General features: G+C 35.7%; 3 protein-coding genes across 3 annotated transcripts in view; all 3 read right to left on the bottom strand.

Annotated features, from left to right (window-relative positions):
* LOC129793173 (uncharacterized) overlaps positions 1-24,663 on the bottom strand; it is a 1,136,769-nt gene that overhangs the window by 649,639 nt on the left and 462,467 nt on the right. The gene's annotated exons all lie outside the window — the stretch shown is intronic.
* LOC129793206 (probable malonyl-CoA-acyl carrier protein transacylase, mitochondrial) lies at positions 265-1,800 on the bottom strand. Its single transcript, XM_055833024.1, has 4 exons — positions 1,704-1,800; positions 1,276-1,632; positions 897-1,209; positions 265-837 (listed from the first exon to the last, which is right to left on the bottom strand). The coding sequence occupies exons 2-4, from the start codon at positions 1,596-1,598 to the stop codon at positions 322-324; spliced, it is 1,152 nt and encodes a 383-aa protein (XP_055688999.1). The 5' UTR covers positions 1,599-1,632; positions 1,704-1,800; the 3' UTR covers positions 265-321.
* Positions 5,547-7,512, bottom strand: LOC129793248 (microsomal glutathione S-transferase 1-like). Its single transcript, XM_055833079.1, has 3 exons — positions 7,297-7,512; positions 6,527-6,606; positions 5,547-6,045 (listed from the first exon to the last, which is right to left on the bottom strand). Exons 1-3 carry the CDS (start codon positions 7,426-7,428, stop codon positions 5,802-5,804), a joined length of 456 nt encoding a protein of 151 aa, XP_055689054.1. The 5' UTR covers positions 7,429-7,512; the 3' UTR covers positions 5,547-5,801.

Genomic DNA, 24,663 nt, shown 5'->3' with positions numbered 1-24,663 from the left:
AGATATTGGAGATATGTGGTCTTGATTTTCTAACATTTTGCCCCATTTCCCCCTACACTGAAAGAAACACAGCTCCCGTAAGCTTGGTCAGCTTACCAGTACATTTATCTCTATTTTCAGGGGAAAAAGGGATTTCATCGATTTTGGGCCTCAAGATCCGGACAAGAAGTCCCATTTTCGAACAAATAGTCGGAAAACTTAATATGGGAACTACTGACGAATTCTATTGATGCGAATTGTGAAAATCTTAAAAATATCTTAAAGTTGTGTCAGCCAGGTTTTTTTTTTAATAGAAAACTATTTTATTAATTTACATTATGCTCACGGAGAGATATTGAGGGCATTGTCGAAGGCTTTGGCGTTAACTTGCTTGAGAACGGTGGTCAGAGCCCTACCTGGGCCAACTTCAAATGTTCGCGGGAAGTACTCTCCTTGTGCACGTTCGTAGAGAATGTGCAGCGTCTGTTCCCACTTAACAGGACGAATAATTTGTTTTGGAAGCTGTTTGAGGATGTGCTCAGCATTGCGGTAGCGTTGTCCGTCAACGTTGGAGTGAACACTAATGAGGGGATCGGAGATTTCAATTTTCTTCAGAGCACGCCGGAAGGGTTCAACAGCAGCCTCCATGAGGGGTGTATGGAAGGCCCCACTAACAGGGAGACGTTTAACGCGTCTAAGGCCAAAATTCTTTGCATTAGCTTCGAGAAATTCCAGAGCTTCCATGCTTCCGGCGACTACCTTGCAGTGAGGATAGAGGTAGTTGGCTATAAGACATTCTGGGGATTCTACACCACGCTCAACGCACCATTCTTTAGCTTTCAAACATGCCTGGCCCACCTGAAAGAAGAATTTGTGAGTTTCCAAAAATTCTAAAGACTTCTACGGGTATTGCAGACCTTAGAGTCCGGCCCATAGAGCACAGTGGCCATTCCTCCAGCAGCTGCATCACTTGCCAGTTGCATTGCTTCCGCACGAACTTGTACAAGCTTCAGTCCCTGATCAAATGGAATGCTACCAGCAAAGATGAGCGCTGTGATTTCCCCGAGGCTAAATCCAGCTGTTGCAATGCACTCCTCAATTGCAGCTGGACGTTCCTCTTTCAGCTTCTCCAGGGCTGCCAGGGAGGCAACAACAACAGCAGGTTGGCAGTATCTTGTACTATTTAGCTTCTCAACTGGACCCTCAAGGCAAACTTTCAACACATCAAATCTGGAAGGAGAATTTTTCATGTGCTACATCCAGGCAAGAAAAATTCCCATCCGGAGCTAAACTCACTTGAGAATCTCACTGGCAAGGTCAAAAATATCCTTTGCAGAGGGAATTTTCACCAAATTCCTTCCCATTCCAACAAACTGTGCTCCCTGACCGGGAAAGAGGATGATGGAAGTGGTACGGGGGTCCCTTTTTGGTCGTACTGACTTTGCCGCCTGACTCTGCCGGAAGGAAGTTCCCTTGGGGTATGGTAGTGTTGACCATTCATCGTCTGGACTTTTGGGTTTTATGTCTTCAAATGTAGCTGCACCCTCAAGTAATTCCGTGACATTCCCAGATGGGGGTTTTGTACAGAAGAATCTCCCGGTAAGTCTTCTCAGCAACATTCTAACCTCACTTTTGTGTTAAAATCATGAATTTCTGAAAGTTTTTAAATGATTTTTTATTACAAGACTTGAATATTTGAAATTTATAATTCTTTCTTTTTTTACCAAAAGGAAATCAAGAAAATGTGTTTTTTGGGTAAGAAATTGCACTTTTTGAGGAAAATGTGATAAAAGATAATAAAAACAATGACAATTGTGAGGTTTCTCGGTTAAACATTTAAGAGGTTTCGTGATTTCTCTTCGGAGATCGTTGAAAATTCGTAGTTTTCTCGATTTTCCAACACTCTATTCTCGGGAAAATTAAATTTCTCGCATGGCGCGAAATATGAAAAACGGCGCTTTTTTCGAATCTTTTTTACGCCTTAAAAATTTTGTTTACAGTTTTCATTCCTTAATTTAACGTTTTTACATAATAAATAATTTTTTCTTATACATTTAAAATTATTTCTTTAATTGAAATTTTAGAGTTTCATCCATTTCTAGGCTATTTAGTCATCTAAATTCTGTATGTTTTCTGTCTTTTCTGTAGTTCAAATACAATTTTATTTTATTTTATAACTACCACAACAACTAGAGCATCGTGAGCCGTGAAAAGGACTTCCTTCTTGCAATTTTCAATTATAAGAATGCTCAAGAACTTCAAGAATCTACAGCGCTACAATACCTACATTTTCTAAGGCAAGATGAGTCAAAAAATTCTTTAAGAATGTGACAAATCTTACAATTTCACGAAAAAGTAAATTGTTGTGCCTGTTGTGCGTTCTTGCAAAAGCAAAATGGCGTCCAATAGCGTCCTTACAGAACAAGCAAAATTCTTGTTTTTAGACTCTTTTTGGGGGTGTTTTAAGATTGAACAAAGTCCCCAAACTTCCTTCTTTTAATACGGTAGTAAAAAATGAATTAACTTTTTGGGTTTTTGTAGACAGTTTAATCGTTTTAATCTCATTGAATGTTTGGTTTTTTTCTCCGCAAAAAAGCTCACATATGGATGCGTATGAGGAGGAGGTTTTTAGGGGGTAGTATACAACATGGTTGTGTCGATGATGGTATTCGTTGTCCCCGGCGGGGCACATCCCCATGCGAAATTAATTCCATTTTAATATGTTCCTCCTTTCCATGGACCATCTGCTGGTGACACATTCGCATATGAATTGGCGTCCGGCACACCGTGAGCTTTTGTCGCGAAAGCTCTCCCCCCTGGACACAATTGCCGTTCATTTTGATGGCAATAATCGTCAGAAAGTCATTAATTATGCATTTTCCACGCCACACTGACTTTTTTCTCCTTTTCTCTCTCACTTATGCGCCCCATCCCTCAATGAAATCTTAAAGAGCTTTTCAAGAGGAGGAGGAGGAGGAGTAGGAATAAAAGCTGTGGTGGTGGCGGTGTGGCCCAACCACAATCAAGGAGGACCATCTTAGAGCACGCTGGAGAGATTGTGTATATATAATAAATATTCCCAGGATACGCGGTGAGGGAGAATTTTTGAAAGGCATAATTCAACATAAATCTCCAAGTTGTCGAAGGCGCGCGTGCGGCGGGGAGGATGGGTGGAGGAATTGTATTCCACAAACATTGGCACAAAAGAATAAGAATATAATTTAATACTTTGGGAATATAATTCTGACATGGGAGACACATTTTTGACAATATTGTGTTATTCACGCGGGGGATTTATTGAATAGCTTCGGCGCGTTATTTATGGGAATTTGCCAATGGCAAATCCCACATCGCGTAGAGCAGACAAAGATCTCCAGATGGAGACACCTAAATGGGGGTTTCGCAGGGAGCCCGGAAAATTCCCACATTGAAAGATTTCAAGGAAAATTTGGGGGGAAAACTTGAAGAAACTCTCGTGGAAAATTCACAAGTTTTGAGGGAAAGTAAATTTCTTTTCGTGAAAAATTCTTTTCTTCAATGTTGGGAAGAAAATATAAGTTCAGAGTGCGTCTGATTTTCCGGGCTAGAGAGGAAGGGAGAGAGAGGGGATGAAGCAACAAAAAAAAGGAAAAAAAGCCGGGAAAAGGTGGAAAAGGCATTAGAGGGTGGGAAATTCTTCGGCAGAAAGCACCCCGAATCCTTACAGAAATCCTACGTGGTGGAATGATAAAAGATTGACAAGTCCTGTTGAATTGGGAGGTGGCGTAGGGATACCCCAAAAATCCACCATTATCTGCAATTCCCCGGTGTGGTTGTGGGGGAGGAATTTTCGAGAGCTTTTCTCTGTTCCCTCACCGACTTTCACCGCATCAATGGAATGATTAGAGGGGCTGAATGAGGGAAAATTTAATGAAAAAAAAAACGTTCAGAAAGGTAAAATGAGAAAATGATCTTGAAGATTGTAGCGCAATCAATTATGGCACAGAATGGATTTTTTTCTTCTTCAAATTCTTCTTTTCAAATTTAGAGAAAATAAATAAATGAATTTCCCAGTGAAAATAAAATTGATACAAGAGCTGAAATACAAAAAAAATATATTGCAAACATAAGCATGAAAATGGGATATAAAATAGAAAATAGAGAGACGATGTGGAGGAGATAAAATAATATAATCTAAAAACTTGTCAGCACGATGGTGGACAAATATTTATTTTGTCGATTGAGCTTAAAACCATTTTCATAACTTTTCGCAAACAATTTGTTCTCCTCTACCGCTCTATTTATTCCCCCCATGCCATTTGCAATTATATTGGCATTTTATTCAATTTTGATTCTCCAACAATCGCCCGCTCGCCCTCTATTGCACGCCTCTATTTGCAATTATTTTTCATTTTGCATACAAAACCGCCCAAACACAATGAAATTACATTTTATTGAATGTCAATAATTCACAGCTTTGTATTTGCAATATACAAGAGCTTTTGGATCTGTTTCGTTTACTTAAACGTTTTATAGCGAAATTTGGTTTTTATTAATTTTTTTGACTGTTGTTTTTGATATTCGATCCTATGGAAAGAAATTATTAATTTTACACATTTTTTTATCTTTTCAAAATTACGAATTTATCAGAGACTGGGATTCTATAAAGTTTTCTACTTTTATGTAAAAAAAAAAAAGAAAATTCACCCTCATCCGGGAGACTGATCGATAAAATTCATATAACTTTTAAAATGCAAATGAAAGCTGGAATTTTATTGCCTGCATCTTCGCGAGGGGTTCTTTGCCCTCCTGGCAAATCTTCCTGTTTCAGCCACTTCAGGCACATCCTCCTACATCTCCCTCAGCTCCGTTTCCACCCTCTTCGGAGGGCGGCCCAGACTCTTAATACCAAAATGATTGGCGGGAGAAATTCAATTTTACTTCGACGGGATTTTCTGCATTTTCATCCTCACCCTGAGCCACACACACCAGACGCCGAATTATTGCTGGCGCGCCGTGTTAATGTCTCGGAAAAAGCGCCGTGCAATCCCCACAAAAGGGGCGCGAACAAAAAAATGTATGCGGAAATACGAAAGCTCGTAAGGAATAAATTCAATTGTCTCGCATATTATGTATAAAAAAAAAGAAATAAGAAGATGGAAGGAAATTTCCTCCTTCGAAGGAAAATCGATCTCCATCGCAATTAACTGCATTGCTGTCTTGATCAATTTTTCAATTGGAATGCAATGATATGCTTCTGTGATGCGTGAAGAATTTCACTTAACTGTCTCATTGTTCATTGTGAGATGAAAAATTGCGGTGAAAAAAAAAAAGAAAAAAGCTGCTGCGGTCTAATCCTCTTGAAACTTCTCCTGACTTTTTTTCCTCTTCGTCATTGCAAGCGAACTCCAGTGGAAAATATTTCCACAAGAGATTAAATTTTTTGAATTAATGTCACTTGAAACACTCTTTTAATTTATTTCAATTGATGTCGAGTACTTTGAGGGTACATTTAATTGAGGGGGGTGAGGAAAATTCTGCAAATGGTGGGAAAAATTGCAGAGGGAAAAAAAAGAAGAAAAACTATGAAAGCTCTTATGAATTCTATATTGAAAATCAAGAAACTTCAGCATGTTTCCGGATCACTGAAACAATTCAATTTAATTGAAAATGCTTCATTTTTCCTCTTCCCAGCGACGTTTTGGGAAATTTATTACCATATCCTTTTTCTTACAAAAAAAAAAAACGTTTTCCCCTCAATACTCCCAATTTTTCCTTGAAATGCAATGCAAAATGGTTTATGGTGCACTTTTTTTTTTAATATAAATCCTTAATGTTAATGTTTACAAGAAGAATACAATTGTTTGGAATGCCATGTAAAGGGTAACAGCAAGGCATACAAAGAATGCCAAAGCTCTAGCTGGTTGGGGTACAACTACAACGGCGTAGACAACAGTGTGCACAATCCTGGCAATTGCTGCAACTCTGAAGAGATTGATGGCAAGCCAAGCTTGTGGATTGGTTAGCACGTAGAAGAAGGCAATAAGGACGAATGGGAAAATGTTTTCCAAATCGTTGCGATGGGCTCTGGAAAAAATTAGAAAATTCGGGTGAAATTCTCAGATCAGACAGTGCATCTTAGTTCCTAATTCTTCGTCTTTTGTTAATTCTGTGTTAAAGTTGTTAATTCTGCGTCTGAGTTTGTTAATTATTCGTCTAAGTTATTAATTCTGCGTCTAAGTTGTTAATTCTGCGTCTAAGTTTGTTAATTATTCGTCTAAGTTGTTAATTCTGCGTCTAAGTTGTTAATTCTGCGTCTAAGTTTGTTAATTCTGCGGCTAAGTTTGTTAATTCTTCGTCTAAGTTGTTAATTCTGCGACTAAGTTTGTTAATTCTGCGTTTAAATATGTTAATACTGCGTCTAAATTCCCTAATTCTGCGTTAAAGTTGCTAATTCTGCGTCTAAGTTTGTTAATTCTTCGTCTAAGTTACCAATTCTGCGTCTAAGTTACTAATTCTTTGTCTAAGTTGCATAAGAAAAATAATTTAAAAAATATATGTAACATACCTTCGTACACGCTCAACGTTAGGATCGTCAAATTTGGGTTTTGTCTTGTACATTGCTGAATCCTCAGGATTAGCAAAACTCTAAAAAAAATCAACAAAAAAATCATTTTAATCTACATTGAGGCGTTTGAAATGCTTTGTCATTGCCTTTACACATCACCATCGTGTTGTGATATTTATTGAAATGCAAGATAATATTTCTTATCGTTGGTTGTGTAAGCTCCAACACTACCAAATCATGCTCATAAATCCCATTAAAACATTCACCGCCATGGAGTTTTTTTCTGATCATTTTTTTACGCATTTACTTTCAATACTATTAATAGAAAATCATAAAATTCACGTTAAAATTGTAAAAGAAGACGTTAACATTAGATTTACTATGGAAACATGAGCTTAATAAAAAAGTTATTTAAAGTAAAACTACATAAAAGAGAAATCAGATAGAAATTATTTCTAATTACAAACTTCATCTCCTATGCTTACGTGTTGCTTTACGTTTCTATGTGAGTTTCCTATATTTTTTCTCAGCATATTAGTTCTTTAATTCAAGGGCATTTGGATGACGAAATGAAGCTTAGAGGAATTGATAAAAAAATATTTCCTGATGAAATACCTTCCCTGGGGATGAATGTGTTAACAAATTGTGTCTTTTGTCGATACTTTTGCCGTTAAACTCTTAAAACTCCATAAAAAAATCTTTTATACGATAAAAGTAGCGACCGGGAATGAAATTACAAAACAATCTGATAAAAATAAAATAATCTTTACCTTGTTCTTGAAGCGCTGCAGCCCAGTTAGAGGAGACATAAACATAGTTTTCACAATTAAAACCGTTGACCAGAACACGAATGCCCTAAACACGTCATTTTCGTATGAAATTAATTCCGTAAAGGCCACCATGATGACTTTTAATAATAATTCAGGAAGAAGACGATTTGTGAGAAAACACCCAACTCTTTACACTGCTCCAAGAGAACTGCCTAACGATGAGATTTATTTTAGCGTCACAAAACACCGGTACTGTATGTGTGTTGTTATATACAAACATACATACATATGCTTTATATGTAGGTATGTAGGTCTAATCAAAACACATACGTTAACAATTCTACTAGTTATTTATTCAAATAGAAGAAGAAATGATTCAATGAACTTAGCATAGAAGAAGTTTTAGTTCAATGCGTTCCCGCGGAAGCTTTTATTGCATCACCTCCACTATTAGGGTGTAATGGGGATTCATAGTCTGTGCGCGGGAGGATTGACGAAGCTCACAAAATTCAATAATTATGCATGTGCATCTGGGAATTGTCGCGTGTGAGGTGCAACAACCACAAATGTTTGTGATTGATGTTACACAAGTTTGGCAAAAGCACGCGGGAAATTGCCACCCCCCGCTCAATTGCACCACCCCCAACGGGCCCACGAGTGTTTGTGCCACGTCACCAGAATTGTGGCTCTCTGCCACTGCACTGTCGAGTCATGATATTGTTTAATTAAATTTATGTGTTCTCTGCATGAGTGAGAATCACAGCATCGACCATCCTCGAAATGTTCTGTGTTGCTCCATACCATGGAAATTATAATGCACACACATACACATTGCATCGACAGCACCCCTTTTTAGGGGGTGGGATTGAAAAAATAGCCAGCTTTGGCAGTGATAGAGACACACAGGAACATGCTAATCTTGCGCCAACGTGTTGATATTCCATCTGGGAGAAAATAGAAGCCAAAATTTAACCGCCATTATCCAACATCGTCCTTGGTGTACCACGTACAGTGGGGACACGTCTTTTCAACCCCTTCTGAAATGCCATACAGAGAATTTGTTGGAGCAAAAGGGGCTCTGAATGGGCAATGAGAGGTGACAGTCACGTCAACCTCCCTCCGGGTTTGCCAAAAGGAAAATCTTCGTTCATTTTCTTCTCCTAATTTAATTAAATTCCTTCGTCTTGCATTTCACTGCATTTTCCCCACGAAGCCCACGGAGGAGCTTTTTCAACTGTTCACTTCCCGTTTTTGGGGTCTTTCTTACCCATTGTAGTGACACACCAAAAATTGCTGAATTTACTAATTGGATAGGCGACATCCACTTAGAAGAAAATTAGAAAATGAAATTCACGCAATTTCTCTTAAGAGAACAAAATTATTCTATAGATTGAAATTTATATATATATAAAAATAAAATTATAAACATCAAACGTTATGAATGAGAAAAGTTTAATTGGTAGAGACTAGGAGCACAAGGCTAAAAAAGTATTAAATTCTAGTCTAAGAAATAAAATTTAATTTAGTACTTTCTCCCATTTTATTCAGTATACTTTTTCAACTAGAATTTACTATGTTTTTTTTAATAAAAGTCAATCATAACGCGTCCAGTTATAAGAGTTGGTGTCCCACAACGTGTAGAAGTTTGTTTATGCGTTGTAATGCGATTTGTGAGCAGAAGTGGACAAAATTGATTTTTTGTGAAATTTCGCAATTTTATGGATAAAAATGGTTATATCTCTGGTTCTATAAGACCTACAGAAATTTCTTGACTAGTTTTGGAAAGGTATTGAAATAAGGTGTAATTTGATATATATCTCAATGATTTTCAAGGTCACCTGTAGAACACAAAATGGCGGATTTTTGTTTTAACAAAACAGTTTTTTGCATTTTTTATCCTGAAGGAATAGTACTAGAGATTTCTGGTGTTCTAGAAAGTTGTAGGGAATTGTAAAACTTTTAATTTGATACCAAGATGAGCAAAATCGGACAAGCAGTTCAGGAGATATGACTCTTAGAACTTTTCAAATTAAAGATTTTTTCAAACTGCGATATCTTCTAAACGGCGACATAGATTTTCTTCATTTTTGGACTGGTGCAAGATTATTAGTTCTGCTACAACATATCAAAATTTAAAAGATTTGCCTAATGGGGATTCGGAGATATTGCCCCTTAAAGTTAGGCAATTTTTGTTTTTGACTTTAGCGCCTCTTGTGGCCATTTTTGGAACTCGGAATGTTCTAGACAGTTGTAGGGCTTCTTGAAACCTTTCATTTGATACCAAGATGGTCAAAATCGGTCAAGCCGTTCTCGAGTTATATCGAAAAAACACTTTTCGCTTTAGGCCGCCATATTTGCTAAACTGCTTGACCGATTTTCAAGTATAAATTGTTGATGAAAACGTCTCACTGAGCCCTACAACATACTAAAATTTCAGACCTCTAGCTATAAGGGAAGTGGTTGATGGTAGTTCAAAATGGCGGATGGCGGCCATCTTGGATTTTGAAAATGTGAAAAAATGAAATTTTACACCCACATTTCTATGGAAAACTTCAAACCCGAAGTCTCTATCTGTTACCGTTCTCGAGCTATAAGGCAAAGTTTGGGCGACCGGCCGGCAGGACGGCCGGCCGGCAGGACAGCCGGCCGGCAGGCCGGCCGGATCAAAAATTTTCCACCACCATTTTCGGAATGTGGGATGTCTAAAACGTGCTCATACCAAGTTTGAGCGCGATCTGAGGTGGTCGGTTTTTCCGACGATTACAATACTTGGTGTTGGCCACGAAGTGGAACACCAACTAATTTAGTACCTACCATTAATTGTTGAAGTTAAAACTTTTTCGGCTTTAGTACTTTTAGAAAATTCAATAAATAAAAGTACTAAATTCTAGTCTAAAATATAGTAAATTCTAACTGAAAATGTTCTGTATTCAACAGGAAAAAGTACTAAATTAAGCCGAATAAGTACTAAATTTAATCCTAAAACAGATAAACACCCTTATTTATGATTATTGAGAATATTTTGATTATAATTAATTACTTGAAAATCGTATCTACTATTTTTGAGGGTAGTCTATATGCAAAAACTGGCCTCGACACTGACACGAGAATCTACAATCCGGCTTCAAAATATCACTTGATGAAAAAGTAGAATTAAATTAAAAATTTTCCTTAATAAAAAAAAATAATAAATAACTTCTATTATTTTTGAACTGAAAAAATTGTATTCTTACACTCAAATTCAGTAAAACTTGTTGCAATTATTGTAATATATAGGGCTACTATATAGATCATTGTATCTCTTGCATATAAATAAACTATCTATCTATTCTTCTAAGAAATTTCTTTAAATTTTTTCTAAACTAACAATGAGCAAAACTAAAAGTTAGACAACGTGAAATTGGGTCTCTCCCCTTTTGCATGACCTAATATTAGAGTGTTATCTGACAAAATCCCTCGACATTTTCCCAAAATGACTGCAAGTGATATGAATCAAAACTTTGGAGGTTGTTGAATACACCAAAAAGTACATTCTCTTCTCATTCAATGATGTCCTCTCCTAAAAGCTTCCCAAAGTTCTTCTCACCCTCATTCCCGGAGGACCTGCACACAGGAAATCTCGTGCAAATTGATGCTTCCCCGAAGAGATGGGGGGAGATGGATCTAAAATTGAATAAGAAATCCACCGAAGAAGTGTCCCAATAATTTACCACTTAAGCACCCACACAGTGTTGCCACCAAAATTCACGCCAAGACTTTACGACAAATTTTCGGGATAATCTCATTTGCATTTTATCCCATGGCACGGCGCACGGGGGGGGGGGGACGGGGGTGGCTTAATGGCAATTTTTGGACCGTGGAAGTGATGTCGCGATCCATTAGGACCCCCGCCTTGTCCACCACACTGGCTGTATAGGGACACGCCATTTCCATGCAGATGTGCGAGAGTTAATGGAAAAAAAAGCCCAAAAGCTAGAGGTGCGAAGAAAACCATCTCGCCTTGTCCTCCCCCCATTGCCATCCCTGTAGCTATGTTTATTGGAAACATGCTGAAGGTACATAAAATTAATTACAATGCCGTTAAGTTGTGATTTAATTAAATGAATGGCGCGCGCGGGTGAAGGAACAGCAGAAAAGCCAAAAAGAGAACTTTTATGGACTCCATCGAAGGATAATAATTCGCGATGTTCTCTTATTTTGTTGCCAACAGGAAGGTCGCGTGTTTAGCATAGCAAATGAATTGATTAATTTTTGACCCATCGCATCGTGAGGGGAATTTCAATTTAATGTAAATAATTTAGAAAACATGAACAGAACAGATAAAGTTCTATGATTTATTGAATTCTTTCCGGTGGTGGAAGATTTTTCAGTTGATTTACATAAATGTTTTCTTGGTGAATTTTTAAAACGGAGCAAAGGAAATGCTGCATTGTTTCTATGAATGAAAAATTAATTTAAAAGAAAAATCTTCAATGAAAGAAATTATGTAAACTTAAAGAATTAAACGTAAAAAATGTATTTTTTTACAAGGAATTCTTTAAAAGCTCTTCTCTCCAAAAATTATCTTTTTTTAAAGGTTGATAAAAGGAGGCGTGAAAGCCAAATTATGAACCATTTGCATTACCTCACATAGCTTTTGTGCCAAACCCAGATAATTCCAGGGCCCAAAAAAAAACCTCAAGGAAAATATCTCATCCCATTCCTTTCGCATGACCCAGAAAAAAAGAGATATTCGCAAAATATTTTAATTAATTCCGGTCCAGTGGGAAGTTTATTTGGCGAACGTGGAGGTGAAAATGTGGAAAAATGGGTGGCAGATGTGGACTTGAAAATAAATAAATCAGATCTCGTGACGTTTTCAAAGCTCTATCCCCCGCATCCACCCCCTATGTAGCTCAGGGCGAAAAAAATTTGCAATCTATGAATTTTTCACCTTGTTGATGAATTTACGTGTGGATGGTGTTTTTTGAGGCGCAATTATTTATTAAATCCCCCTCCCTTCTCCCGTCTGTGTCCTCTTTGTTGTCCAGAATTAGCTCCTTTGGGCTATTTGGGGAAATATTAATAAGACGCGTAGATAAAATATAAAGTATTTAAGTCTTTAATTTTTCAAATGATTTAAGATTTTTTCTTACAGGGAAGGTTTCTAACATTTCATTGCTAAAATGTTTAGGGAAAAAAATTCCCAGAAGGTCAAAAAGGGCGAGAAAAGCTCCCAGGGGTTGGGGGGGGGGGGCTACACCTTTTGTAATTAGGCGCCTTTTTGCATTTGACCACAACTGTATGGAGATATTGAATTCCCGGTGCACCTAATTAAATTTCTCTCACCGCCAAAAGGATTTTAATTAAAAATCTTCCACCAAGCGATTGGCTCTGTGTTGGGATCGATTGAAGAGAAGAGAATACTGTGCAAACCCCACCTGAGCTTTCGAAGCTTTCCTATTGAGATAATTGAGTAAAATACTCCATGGCGCCTATATTTAATTTAGAGGTGAACTCTCGGTAAATATTTGACCATTATATACATAAAACTAATCAACACGCCCAAATAACCGACCACTAATTAAATAAAATCCACGCAAACAGATTTTCTGCATCTCTGAGCCATCATGGAGGGAAATGAACAAGCGTTCATCGCGATTTTATTGAATTGGCTTTCATTTGAAATTGATTTCGCATGCAGAGAAAATTAACACAATCTGGGTTTGGAGCTGGCTTATTAATCGATCATTTTAACCGAATAGATGAATGAATTAAATTACTTACTACCCATATTTGCAATGCGAATATAGTGGCAAAAACTGTGAGTTAGAATGCAAATTTTAGCGACTAACTGAAGTGAGAGATTTTTAGCGATAAACACGCCGCGGATGCAATTAAAAATCAATAAATTCCAACAATGTGGAACGAAATTAGTTATGTGGAGATTTCAATTTATATTCCCCCGAAACTGCAGCTCCCCTAATTGATTTTCAAATAATCCAAAAATTTCCATATTTGCAATTTGCATTGAGTTTAAATGGGAATTATTTTGTAGTTTTCATGATGATTTTCAGTTGAATTTTGGCAAAAGCTTCCAGTATGTATGTCGTGAGCTTTGCAATTTGACAATTTAAGATATAAATTCACATTGTATTTATTTGAGAATCATAACGATTTTATGATTAAACGTCTGTGTGAATGCAAGAATTACAAAGGGGCTAATAAGTGCAATAAAATAAAGTTTAAAGTCTTCCGATATTCGTTAAAGTTTTATTTTTAATCGGTAAAATATTTTATAGTTAAATAAATTTCTTTTTGAAAGCAATTAACCTTAGATTTTACAAAGAATTTTTGAAATTTTAGCGTCTTCTAACTGCAAAAACTCAATTCTCATACAAAATTCTTGAAGTTTGTTGGCAAAACTTCTAAAACTCTTCCATTAACTGAATTCATCGAATTCATTCAGTGTTTTGTGAAAATATTTTTTTTGGACCAAAAGAATTGAATTTAACAGTCCCTTAAACAATTGGCATTTTCACAATATAATCCAATCAACTCTGTGAACGACAAAAAGGAAGAATAATCGCTTTATTGGCTTCTATATACCAAAGACTTTCCTACAACTATCATCATCCCTGTAGCGATTCTTCCTTCGGGAATATTAATTCCCATTGAGCCCTGGGTAGAGGATATGCCATCCTAGGATAACAAATGAAGTCCTGGCAAGTATACCATGAGCTATGTGCAAAAGAAATCAATATCTAGAGGAACTTTTTTTTGCTCAAAGCTCCAGTGAAAAAAAGCAACGAATATGCAATACATATTGCCGAAAAGCTTTGAAAATTGGGTGACTGCTGGGACTTTCAGGTGATTTTAGTCGATGGGGGGGGGGTGAGAATTTATCGCGTCGATTTGTGTTATTGAAAACACTCCGCCACCCCTTTCTACCTCCTTCCCTCCCTCATAAAGGATAAAATGCTGTGGTGTTCTCTTTTTGCTGACTGGAAAATTTTTTAGCGATATTGGCAGGTCGAAAGATGAACTTCGGGGACTTGCCCATCTATCAGCTCAATGGGGGCTTTCACATCAATTGATATTTTATATATCGAAGAGGGGTGAGTGTGTTTTTTGCACTCCCAATTTCTTGATGGCACTTCTTTTTTTGCACCATCCTTTATATATACCTTTTTGATGTGGATGGAAAAGTCTTTGAGTATTTTTTTTTTGGGGAGAGCTTTTTATTTTACGTTTTTCCGTGTGATGGGGGAATGTTTATGATTTGTGGTTGAAATTTTGTAGCAGAAATATTCAGAGTAATGACCGCATTGTCCGTGTTTTCTAATGAACATCACCACCACTTGCTGGTACAAACACTTGCGCATATTATGCGCACATAAAGTTGATGAAAATGCAAACATGTGCAGCAATGTAAAATGCAAAAGCCACGCATTTGATGGGAAAGCAGATGAGACGAGGAGTGGGCGAAGTGAAAATTCGACATTTTCATTCAAAAGGAAGTGTTTAAGTTGCGACTCACTTTGCATTTTGCCATTTTACATCCCGGAAAAGTTGTTCATTTATTTTTGAAATTTGAAGAGTGTAATTTTCCCTTGTTAGTGCAGAAAATTGCTGCGTGGAAGATCAAGTGATTCTTTATGTTAATGAGGTATGTACTTTGCTCTCCTTGCATGCTATATTATCTCTCTACATAACTCCATGCTAAAGTTCCTCCGCTACGTTGACTTTTTATTCCCAACCAGGTTTACCAACATAAAAGCATAAAAATGGATTTAGAAAATCTCCCGGGTGGGGCAATCCTCGTGCATCCTTTTGTTGAAAAAAATAAACTTCCTAATATGTTGCATCCAATGGACCAAGGAAACAATGTGGAGGGATTTTCAACAGAGAGGAGTGGGGCTTTTTTTTGCAAAGGACACACGGAAAGAAAAAAGTTGAGGCGGCGCAAAAATTCAGTACTTGCTATAATAACAAGTTATAATGTTATTGTACCCGCCACTGTCCATTTGCACTAGCCGGAGACTCCAGCTGTGCCAACTAGAAATTCCTGTAGAATCAAATGAGATTTTCTGCTCTTCTCACACATTTGTCACTGTGGCTTTTCGTCGACTGCGCAACCTTGTCTCGTATTTGCTTTATAAATCTTGTGCAGATGCGTAACATGCTACTTCAGTCGACGGCTTTGCCGACTTGTGAAAGGATGAGATATATAATTTTAAAGATATAGATGTCTCTTTTTCTCCAATTATAGCATACAAAAATCTAAACGAATGAGACAAAATGTGTGTGCATATACGCCATTTCCTTCTGACTCATTGGTAACATAGCCAGTTTGTAGTTGAGTTAGAAGCAAACTCCAGCTCTGCCAACAATGTAACAATTCTGACGCCAAACTGTTGGCATAGCAAGAGTTTCCAGCTAGTATTAGTAGTTATTTTTTTCCGTGCACAATGCTCCTAACTCCCCTTTTGTTGCATGAATACCTTATACTCCTTTTCCATGGGGCAAAAATACGAAATACTTTCCGAGGATTAAGTGTTTATCTGCTTGCGAATTGGATTATAACCCACTTTTGTATTCTCTAACTAATAAAATTTTAAACTACATAAAAGGAGCTTTCAATTCCAACACCCACCCCCATCACCCCTTCACTTCTGTCCGAGAGGATATCACAGCACCGTCTTCCCGGGAATGGAGTTTAAATTGTATTTTGTGAAAGCTACACGGGCGACACTTTCTTTGCACTCAATTCCACATAAAGCTCACCACTCGTCCCGCTCTCTCTATGCCATTTATTTTTCATCCCGACGCTGCACCTCTGGCGGGGTGTCTGACGGGAGACGGGGCAGGGGGGATAACTTGGGAATTCAATCAGAGAGTGGTAGAAGCGAAGAAGGAGATGAAGTTGAACCACTTTGCAGTGCAATTGACCCGTCTGTCGGCGATGGGGGGCTCCCAACAAATGACCATTGAGGTGAGACTTTGCCGTGGGAACCTTTACATCGCCCAGCAGCTTCTTTTTCTTTTTTTTTTACATTTTCCCGAGATGTAGAGCTTTACCGTACAAATGGGAAAGCTCAAAGTTTCACTCAATCGTCTTTGGGGTAAGTGTGGTGTGGAAAGCAGTCAAGTAAATTTCAAGTTTTTGACTACATCTCATGAATTTGAGGTGTTTAAAATCAAACCAATTTGTGTCTCTCCATCCACCTCCACAGTTTTATTTATGTGTCGTCTCAAGTTTCTCAAGAACAAATTCTAATAAGAAAATAATATTTTACTGAAGCGTTTTTCATGGATTTTTCTTTCTATGCTTTGTATACGTAATTTCATGAGTTTCCATGATATTTAAATTTCATTAATATCTGTCGATGTAATCATCTAAATTTTCTAAAGTTTAATAATGTATTTTTTCAGAATTTTTAAGGCTGCCTTAGTTTAAAAATTTCTAACGTTTAGCAGTTAATCATTCGCTTTTTCTAAAATTCCAAGCTTGAGCTACTTTAACTTTACATTATTGGCAGAATGTCATGAAAAACAGTGATATTTATTCATAAAACATCCAAGAATTTGCATTTTCTCGATAACAAAAAAAAATGAATTTCTTATCTTGCTATTTTCAATTTAATGAACATCGGATGTCCGCCTTGCTGGTGAAGTGAAAGAAAAACATCCGGAAGAGAGCATGAGAAAAAAAAATACCCACGTGCTTGAAAACCTTTCCAATTTCCCATCTACCTTTCGTATTTAAGCACTATGGGGGGGGGCGGGGGTGCCTTCGACGCATATTTTATTTGAGTAACATCTGGAGCGATGAAAGTTGATAGCCATCGGGGTGGCTTGAGAGCAGGGGGCGGGTGTGTGGCGTCGCAACAAGAAGTTGTGGGAGAGAACATCATCTTGTTTAGCAAACAAGCTAAAAGTGGGGGAGTGAATTTTTTTCGTGGATCTCCGCAATCTCGTCGTCAAATATTTAACTTGATTTCCAGCCGCAATCATTTTTCCATTTGCCTAATTTTCCCCGTGACCACAGTGTTGGTTTGGGGGCGACCCTTTTTGGCATGTGGGGGGGGTGGCCATTTGGCGCCAGGAATTGAGCCCCCAATTGCTTCCGGGTCGTCCCAATCAAGCGCACAATTACTCTGCAATTTCATACGATGGAGAATTGTGGTTTTCTTGGCTTTTTCCACCTCAGACCTCCCCCACCATGCCTTGCGGAAATATTCTAATGGCCCCCTATTCTGTGGCCAACGTAACATTCTCATATTTGCGCACGGGAAATAGGCTTTACGGTGTGTTACATAAATAGAGTTACTCAACTCATAGATTGGAAAAACTTGCATGTTCTTGGCCAAAAATAAAAATGATTTTCAGTTAATTTTCTCAATAGATGGCACTGCTGTTGTATTTAGCCCTCTTATGGGAATTCTCGCAATGTATTATTTAATGAATTTGTCATTTAAAGATTGTCAGATTATTTTACCGTCTAATGGCGCTGCTGTGTCCTTTAGCCATCTTATGGAAAAATTTAATTTTCAATAATTAGTTAATTTATTGAGAATTGTTTAAAAGAAAATTCTGTTTAATAAATGTGAAGGAATAGCTGTAGAATAATCCCACAAGAGGGCTTGATAAAATCAGCGACATCTATCGACAAAATTCACTTCAAAATTTTAGCTCTTAAGTTCATTACATTTTAAATAGATTCTCCTAATATCTACTTGTAAATCAACTCAGTTTTCTCTGCAGAACATTGTGTGAAATTTATGATAATTTCATTAGAAGAAGCATTACACAAGTTATAGAAAAAAATTCAATTCAGGTGGCACCATTTGGTGGCTTCTTCTGTATAATACACTTTAAGAAAAAAAAAAGTAAAACCACCCACAATATAAATTACACTTTGACGAAAACGCACGCAATGCAAATTCTTTTGGCAATTGCGGTTGGGGCAAAATTGAGAAATTTGAATTTAATTTTGCAAAAGCGGAAAATTTTGCACTGTGCAAAGTTTCAATGAGGCATGTTTGGCGGTGTCGATGGCACTTTGAAGATGGTGGTGGTATATATATGTGTTGAAATTCAAGTGAATAATTCATATCATCAGCCCACAAGCTTTTCCCTTCAATTTTGACAAATAAAACCCCCTAAAATTCCATAGGGGGAGGAGGAATTATAACACCGCGCGCGGATCATTTTAAGTATTCGTATGCAAATGTAACATATTTCTCTCTCTCTCTCTTCGCCTTCCATGTTTCACAGCTTTTCTTTTCCTGATGCCATCACCGAGGCCATCAACTAACCTAAAGCAAGGGTTATATGGGAGGTAAGTTTGCAAAATAATGTGAGCTTTAGTGGAAATCAAGGGGTGAATGTGGGCGCAAAAAATGGATGAATTTGATTGATGCGTTTGGCTTAATTGCCATTTAATTTTATTATTCTCAGAGTTTTCTTTAACAAGACTTTTTCTTGATGACTACATATAAAGAAACTATGAAAGAAATTGTGAAGAAAAATCTCTACTAAATAATCTTATGCCTACATCTTGATCTCAAGATCGAATTCAATTTTATAAAAAAAATATTTCTTCATTTGCTGATGCAAGCAACGCCCCAAGTAACACATTCTGCCCTAAATAGGGAAATGCCGAATATATCTCGAATATTTGTCGACATCTTTGGCCCTATTTGCTAGGAAATACTCAAGTGGGCAAATATTCGACAGATTTCCTTATTGTGTGGCCCAATAATTTCCCCGTCGAAGAATATTGGGCCATTTTTCGAAAAATTCCTTCCCTATTTTTTATGCAAGAAATAGGGCAAAACATGTAGACTATCCGTCGAAATTTTTTCCTCCCAATTTTCCTTTTTCTGAATTGGGCAATGAGTGCCCACCAAATGTCGAAAATTGTCCCTATTCTAATTCCTACCAAATAGGGAAATCTTTGGCCCTATTTCCGTCGAATATTTTCCCTATTTCTCTTCCCTAGTTCTGCCTACCAAATAGGGAAACTGACGGCCCTATATCCGTCGAAGATTTTCCCTATTTCTGTTCCTTGGCTCTGCCTACCAAATAGGGAAACTGACGGCCCTATATCCGTCGAAGATTTTCCTTATTATTCTGCCTTATATTTGCCCACAAAATAGGGAAACCGGTGTCCCTATTTCTGTCGAAGATTTTCCCTATTCCTCTTTCTACAAAATAGGGAAACCGGTGTCCCTATTTCTGTCGAAGATTTTCCCTATTCCTCTTTCTACAAAATAGGGAATCAGGTGGCCTTATTTTCGTCGACAATTTTCCCTATCTTGTTTCCTTAGATTTTAATGCAAAATAGGGAAGGAAGTGCCCTAAATCTGTCGAAAATTTTCCCTGTCATATTTTCCTAAATGCAATTATCTCTAAATACAAAATACCTATGCATGTAAATTAATTTTTTCCATATTCCTATATTGAAAATAGGTATAAAATAATTTAAAAATATCAAAAATATTGCAATATTTTAATTAAATTAATCTGGGCAAATTCAAGTAACATTTTAGGGCAAATCTTCGACGATTCGTCGCCAAAGACAGGGCAAAAATTGGGTCTGGTGTCGACACACCGTCGAAAGTGGGGACAAAAAACCCCAATTTTCGGCCGACGAATCTTCGACATAAAAATCCCTATTTTGGCCTAGTCCTCTACCAATTTTCTATATTCAAAAATGCACCCTAAACTATTATTTACCCAACAAATAATGTGGGAAATCGATAGATAATAAAGAAGCAAATTAATTTCTATGCTAAAATCATGAAAAATTAATTAATTTGCATAATTTTTTTGCATCAAGGTAGTTGATTTCCCTATTTTGGCCCTATTTTAGCCTTAAGTGACGTCATCCATCCATGGTCCAATCACATTACACCATTACTGTCCATTTCACAAATGGTTTCAACTTGGTGGAAGTGTCGGAGTGATATCGTACGACAATTCCTACAGAAATTATTATTAATTTAAAAAAAAAATCAATTAATTGGAATATTTTGCAAATTCTTATGTACATAATGCTAATTCTTTAATCACTATTTAAAATTCCTTTATATTTTGACAATTTTTGTTTAGCTTGAATTATTAATAAAGGAAAAAAAATACCTTTTTTAATGTTCTTTGACTATTTTTAAGCACAAAGCGCCTAAAAATGAACAATATTTTTATTCTTAATAATAATAATAACTTTGTTATTTCCATACAAACTGTAGTATTTTAAATGACAATATATAAAATATTTTAAAAATTCCGATTTACAAAAAAAAAGACTTTACGTCCTTTTTTGTAAATATTGCTTGCACCACAAAATGCCTATATTTTCTCTATTATTATTACGTTTTGTTTTTGAAGCACATTTGGTCTTTAAAAACACACATAAGGGCGATTCCGAAGAAAAACTCATCTGTATCCAGCACTCAAAGTCGACTATTTGTCAAAAAATAATAATTATCTTATCATTTTCTTTTAATTTATGAAAATCTCAAAGTATCTTATGAATTTAAAAATACAATTTACTTAAAAAAAAATCTAATAAGTTAATCTTAACCACCAAGTGTACTTTGAAGAGAAAATATGTTTCTTTTCGTTTCAATCTATTTCATTAAGAATTAAAATGTAAAACTCGCGATGAAGAAACTAGCTTTTTTTTTAAAAAAATCTTTTTTTATGTACAAGTTCTCAGACGCGAAACGCATTACAAAAAAAATATTTTTAAAATATTTCTCGGGCGAGAATCGCAATTAAAGATTTTTTAAATTTTTTTTTTTATAATCTGTAGACCTGAAATGTGAAACTTCAACTAAAAAACTTTTTTTTTTATAAAATGTAACTATCAGACGCAAGATGCCTAATGAAAAAAATTATTATAATATAATATATAATTTTTTATTATAGGTATTACTAGTTAATCCGAGCCCCCAATAACGTACAAGCCGATTTTTTTCGTTTTCTTCTGCGCATGGTTAGCTTAAAGAATATCAAACACCAATAAAACAATCATACACGTAGAATAATTTAAAAAGAATATCAAAGAAAACATTTTTAAAAAAATCAATCAAAAATGACTTGCAAATCTTATTGAACCCCTCTGCCTTCAAACAGAATTTCATCGCGAATGGTCAAGCCGTTTCAGAAGAATTCATTTGCCACAGACAAACAAACTTCAGTTTCATATTAAGATTCGTATAGTCTTTAAGAATTTTATTTTGGAAATTTTAATTTCATTGGCTAATTTTGAAAATGTCTCAAAATTAGCTATGATTTGATATAATTTCGGTAATTTTCAAGGTCACATCTAGGAAACAAAATGAAAGATTTTTACATATTTCACAAAAAGTTTTTCATATTTTTCGTTTACAAGAAATAGTATTTTTGAAACTTTTTTATGTTCTAGAAAGTTGTAGAGCTTCTTATAACCGTTTAATTTGATACCAAGTTGAGCAAAATCAGTTATGCCGTCCTCGAGTTATATGGAAAAACACTTTTTGTTTTTAGCCGCCATATTTTTTTCAAACCACTCAACCGATTATTAAGTATGAGTTATCGATGAAAACGTCTCACTGAGCTATACAACATACTAAAATTTTAAACTTCTAGCTATAAGGGAAGTGGCTGGTGATATTTCAAAATTGCGGACGGTGGCCATTTTGGATTTTTAAAAGGCGAATAAATAAAGTTTGTCATCCACATTTCTATAAAAAAATTCAAATCGAAAGTCTCTATTTCCAAAATTTTTCCACCATCATATTTGGAATGTAGGTTGTTTAAAATGGGCTCATACCAAGTTTGAGGCCTATCTAAGGTACTCTAAAAAAAAAGGTTTGTATATGAGTTTGTCAAAGTTTGTAACTCCCATACATTTTTTAACAAACATGGAAGTGAAAAGGAGTCAAAGCCCTTTTTTGTCAAAGGAGATTACTTTTTAATCTCCAAGTTTGTTATCTAAAAAAAAAATACCCAAGTTTGTAGAAGCTTGTAATTGTTTGTAAAAATTTGTATGAAAATTTACATAGCCCCCCTTACAAACCTTAGCAAACTATTACAAGCTTGTTTATTTTAATTTGTATCTTTTAAAATAAAAGACATTCTTTTAAATGAGAATCAACAAAATTTATTCATTTTTTTATCATTATAAGACAAAAAAGTATTATTTAATTACATACTGATCCGCCAGCATGTCCATCCGTATGCGACGTCAAAGTCTCTTCCAATATTTCTTAAATATCGCTTAGGGCTGGATTACTCCTTTGCATTCTTCTCACGAGTCGTGTTCAAAAACTACCAGTCTAAGGGTTTTGTGGAGCTTCCTGAATATTCCGGCAATCTGCTACTTTCACGGTTAGCAGTGAAGTTTCTCCCTACTAGGTGCACAGATAGAAATAAAACTTAAGTCTCTATCCAAGGAACTCCTCAATCATCTAATTATCTATAAATAAATAAAAAAATGACATTTAATTCACGGTTAATGCCATTCATGATTGAGGTTATCTTGAAATATCTTACCATTTAATGACCTAGATGCTTCAGGAACTTCAAACTGTACGTACGCACAAGGTATATAGTTGAGGAATCTTCACGAAATCATTAATGATTTTTACAAAATATCCTTTTTATCGGTTTTTTTCACACCTTCCTTAAACGGCGTCACTCTAATTAAACTTTAACAAAATAACAAACTTTATCAAAAAAGTTTGATAAAGCTTGTAAATGCACCAAAATAACAAACTTTTGAACAAACTTTATCAAAAGTGTTTGTTAATGTTTGACTTTATAAACAAACCAGCATACAAACATGTTTGTAAAGTTTGTAAAAAGTTTGTTCTTCCAAATTTATTAAAATTTGTTTGCAAAAATTTGTAAAATGTTTGTTAAAGCTTGTACTTTTTTGTATTTTTTCCTCAATTTACAAACATTTTACAACTAATAATCTCTAAATACAAATTATGTTTGTTAAATTTCATATTTACCTCCAAATTAATATCCTTTGACAAACTTTGACAAACATCGCTACAAACTATTTTTTTCAGAGTAGTCGGATTTTCCGACCATTACTTATTGTTCCCCACAAAGTGGAACACCAACTGATAATAATAGAAAAAATATAGGCGTTATGTGTCCCAAAAACACTAGTTTGTATTAGGCGAAATAAATTATGGCGTTGTGATGCCAAAAAAATTTTATGGTATTCATTATTTGAAAATATCAATTATCAATTGGAAAGTTTTTATAAACAGCTTCTAAGAAAATAAAAATTCCAATGACAGAACTGCTCTTAACAAGTACGAAAATATATTTTTTTTTCTTAACATTTCCATTAAAAAATTTATTTTAAAATTTTGGAGTAAAGTAAATTTAATTTTTCCACTTCAAGTTGTTTCCAAAATATCCCACTGTGTTTTACAAAAAAAGAATTAAAATTTATTTTACATTTCATATAAATGCAATAATGCATAGGAAAATAAACTGTGGAGTATGCCAACATCCATGGACTTTTCTATGGAATTGTGCAAAATAATATTTTAATGGGTCATATGGCGCGCGATCTTCCCAAGAACTTCAAAGGCGCGAATTCAAATTTTTGGGTGCAAAATTAAAATTTTCATCCTTAATTATCTGAGGCATCTGCATCCAAAATATATGGACCAATATGTTATAGGATGTATGAAGAAATTTTAAAAATAGTTTTAAAAAGATTTTGGGAAATTTGATTTTTTAAACCCAATTTAAAAATATTTAATAATTAATTTTTGGAAATACATTGTCATTTTATCTCCTTTTGTTAATTTTCCTATCTGAAAAGGGATATGGCATAATTTTCCAATGATCAAGAGTCAGGAAAATTCGCGATGTAAAATTATGGATAATTAATTATTATTATTGAGATCCATTTCATTTTACCATTTTGCATGGCAAGTAACGCCACCATCCATGAGAAAGTAATATTATTTTACATAATAATATGATTCCCATTGAAAACCATTGGAGAAAAAGAGAAAAAAATATTAAGGAAATTAGGGAAATTTTTGTCGGCTATCCGTCGAAAATTTTCCCAATTTTTACCCTAATCCTTCGACGAATCGTCGAAGATATTTCCACCAAGTTTCGGATGAAATATGGATTAGGGCCACAATAGGGATTCACATGTCGACGATTCGTCGGTCAAAAAATTGGGGTTTTTTGTCCCCACTTTCGGCCGTGTGTCGACACCAGACCCAATTTTTGCCCTGTCTTTGGCGACGAATCGTCGAAGATTTGCCCTAAAATGTTACTTGGGGCATAAGAAATTTCCTCTCGAGAGTATAAAAAAAATGAGAGCTCAAAACCCCCTGATAAAGAAGAAAATTG

The sequence above is a fragment of the Lutzomyia longipalpis genome, chromosome 3, assembly GCF_024334085.1.
Source record: "Lutzomyia longipalpis isolate SR_M1_2022 chromosome 3, ASM2433408v1".
NCBI lineage: Eukaryota > Metazoa > Arthropoda > Insecta > Diptera > Psychodidae > Lutzomyia > Lutzomyia longipalpis.
Note: the sequence above shows the minus strand (reverse complement) of the source record. Positions and strands in the feature narration are given on the sequence as shown.

Coding starts and splice junctions, on each gene's coding strand:
- LOC129793206 (XM_055833024.1), bottom strand. CDS start 1,598: ATGTTGCTGAGAAGACTTACCGGGAGATTCTTCTGTACAAAACCCCCA. Junction 1,210..1,275: donor CTTGCCAGTGAGATTCTCAA/GTGAGTTTAGCT, acceptor TTCTCCTTCCAG/ATTTGATGTGTTGAAAGTTT. Junction 838..896: donor TCTATGGGCCGGACTCTAAG/GTCTGCAATACC, acceptor TTCTTCTTTCAG/GTGGGCCAGGCATGTTTGAA.
- LOC129793248 (XM_055833079.1), bottom strand. CDS start 7,428: ATGGTGGCCTTTACGGAATTAATTTCATACGAAAATGACGTGTTTAGG. Junction 6,607..7,296: donor TGCAGCGCTTCAAGAACAAG/GTAAAGATTATT, acceptor GATTTTTTTTAG/AGTTTTGCTAATCCTGAGGA. Junction 6,046..6,526: donor AACGTTGAGCGTGTACGAAG/GTATGTTACATA, acceptor AATTTTTTCCAG/AGCCCATCGCAACGATTTGG.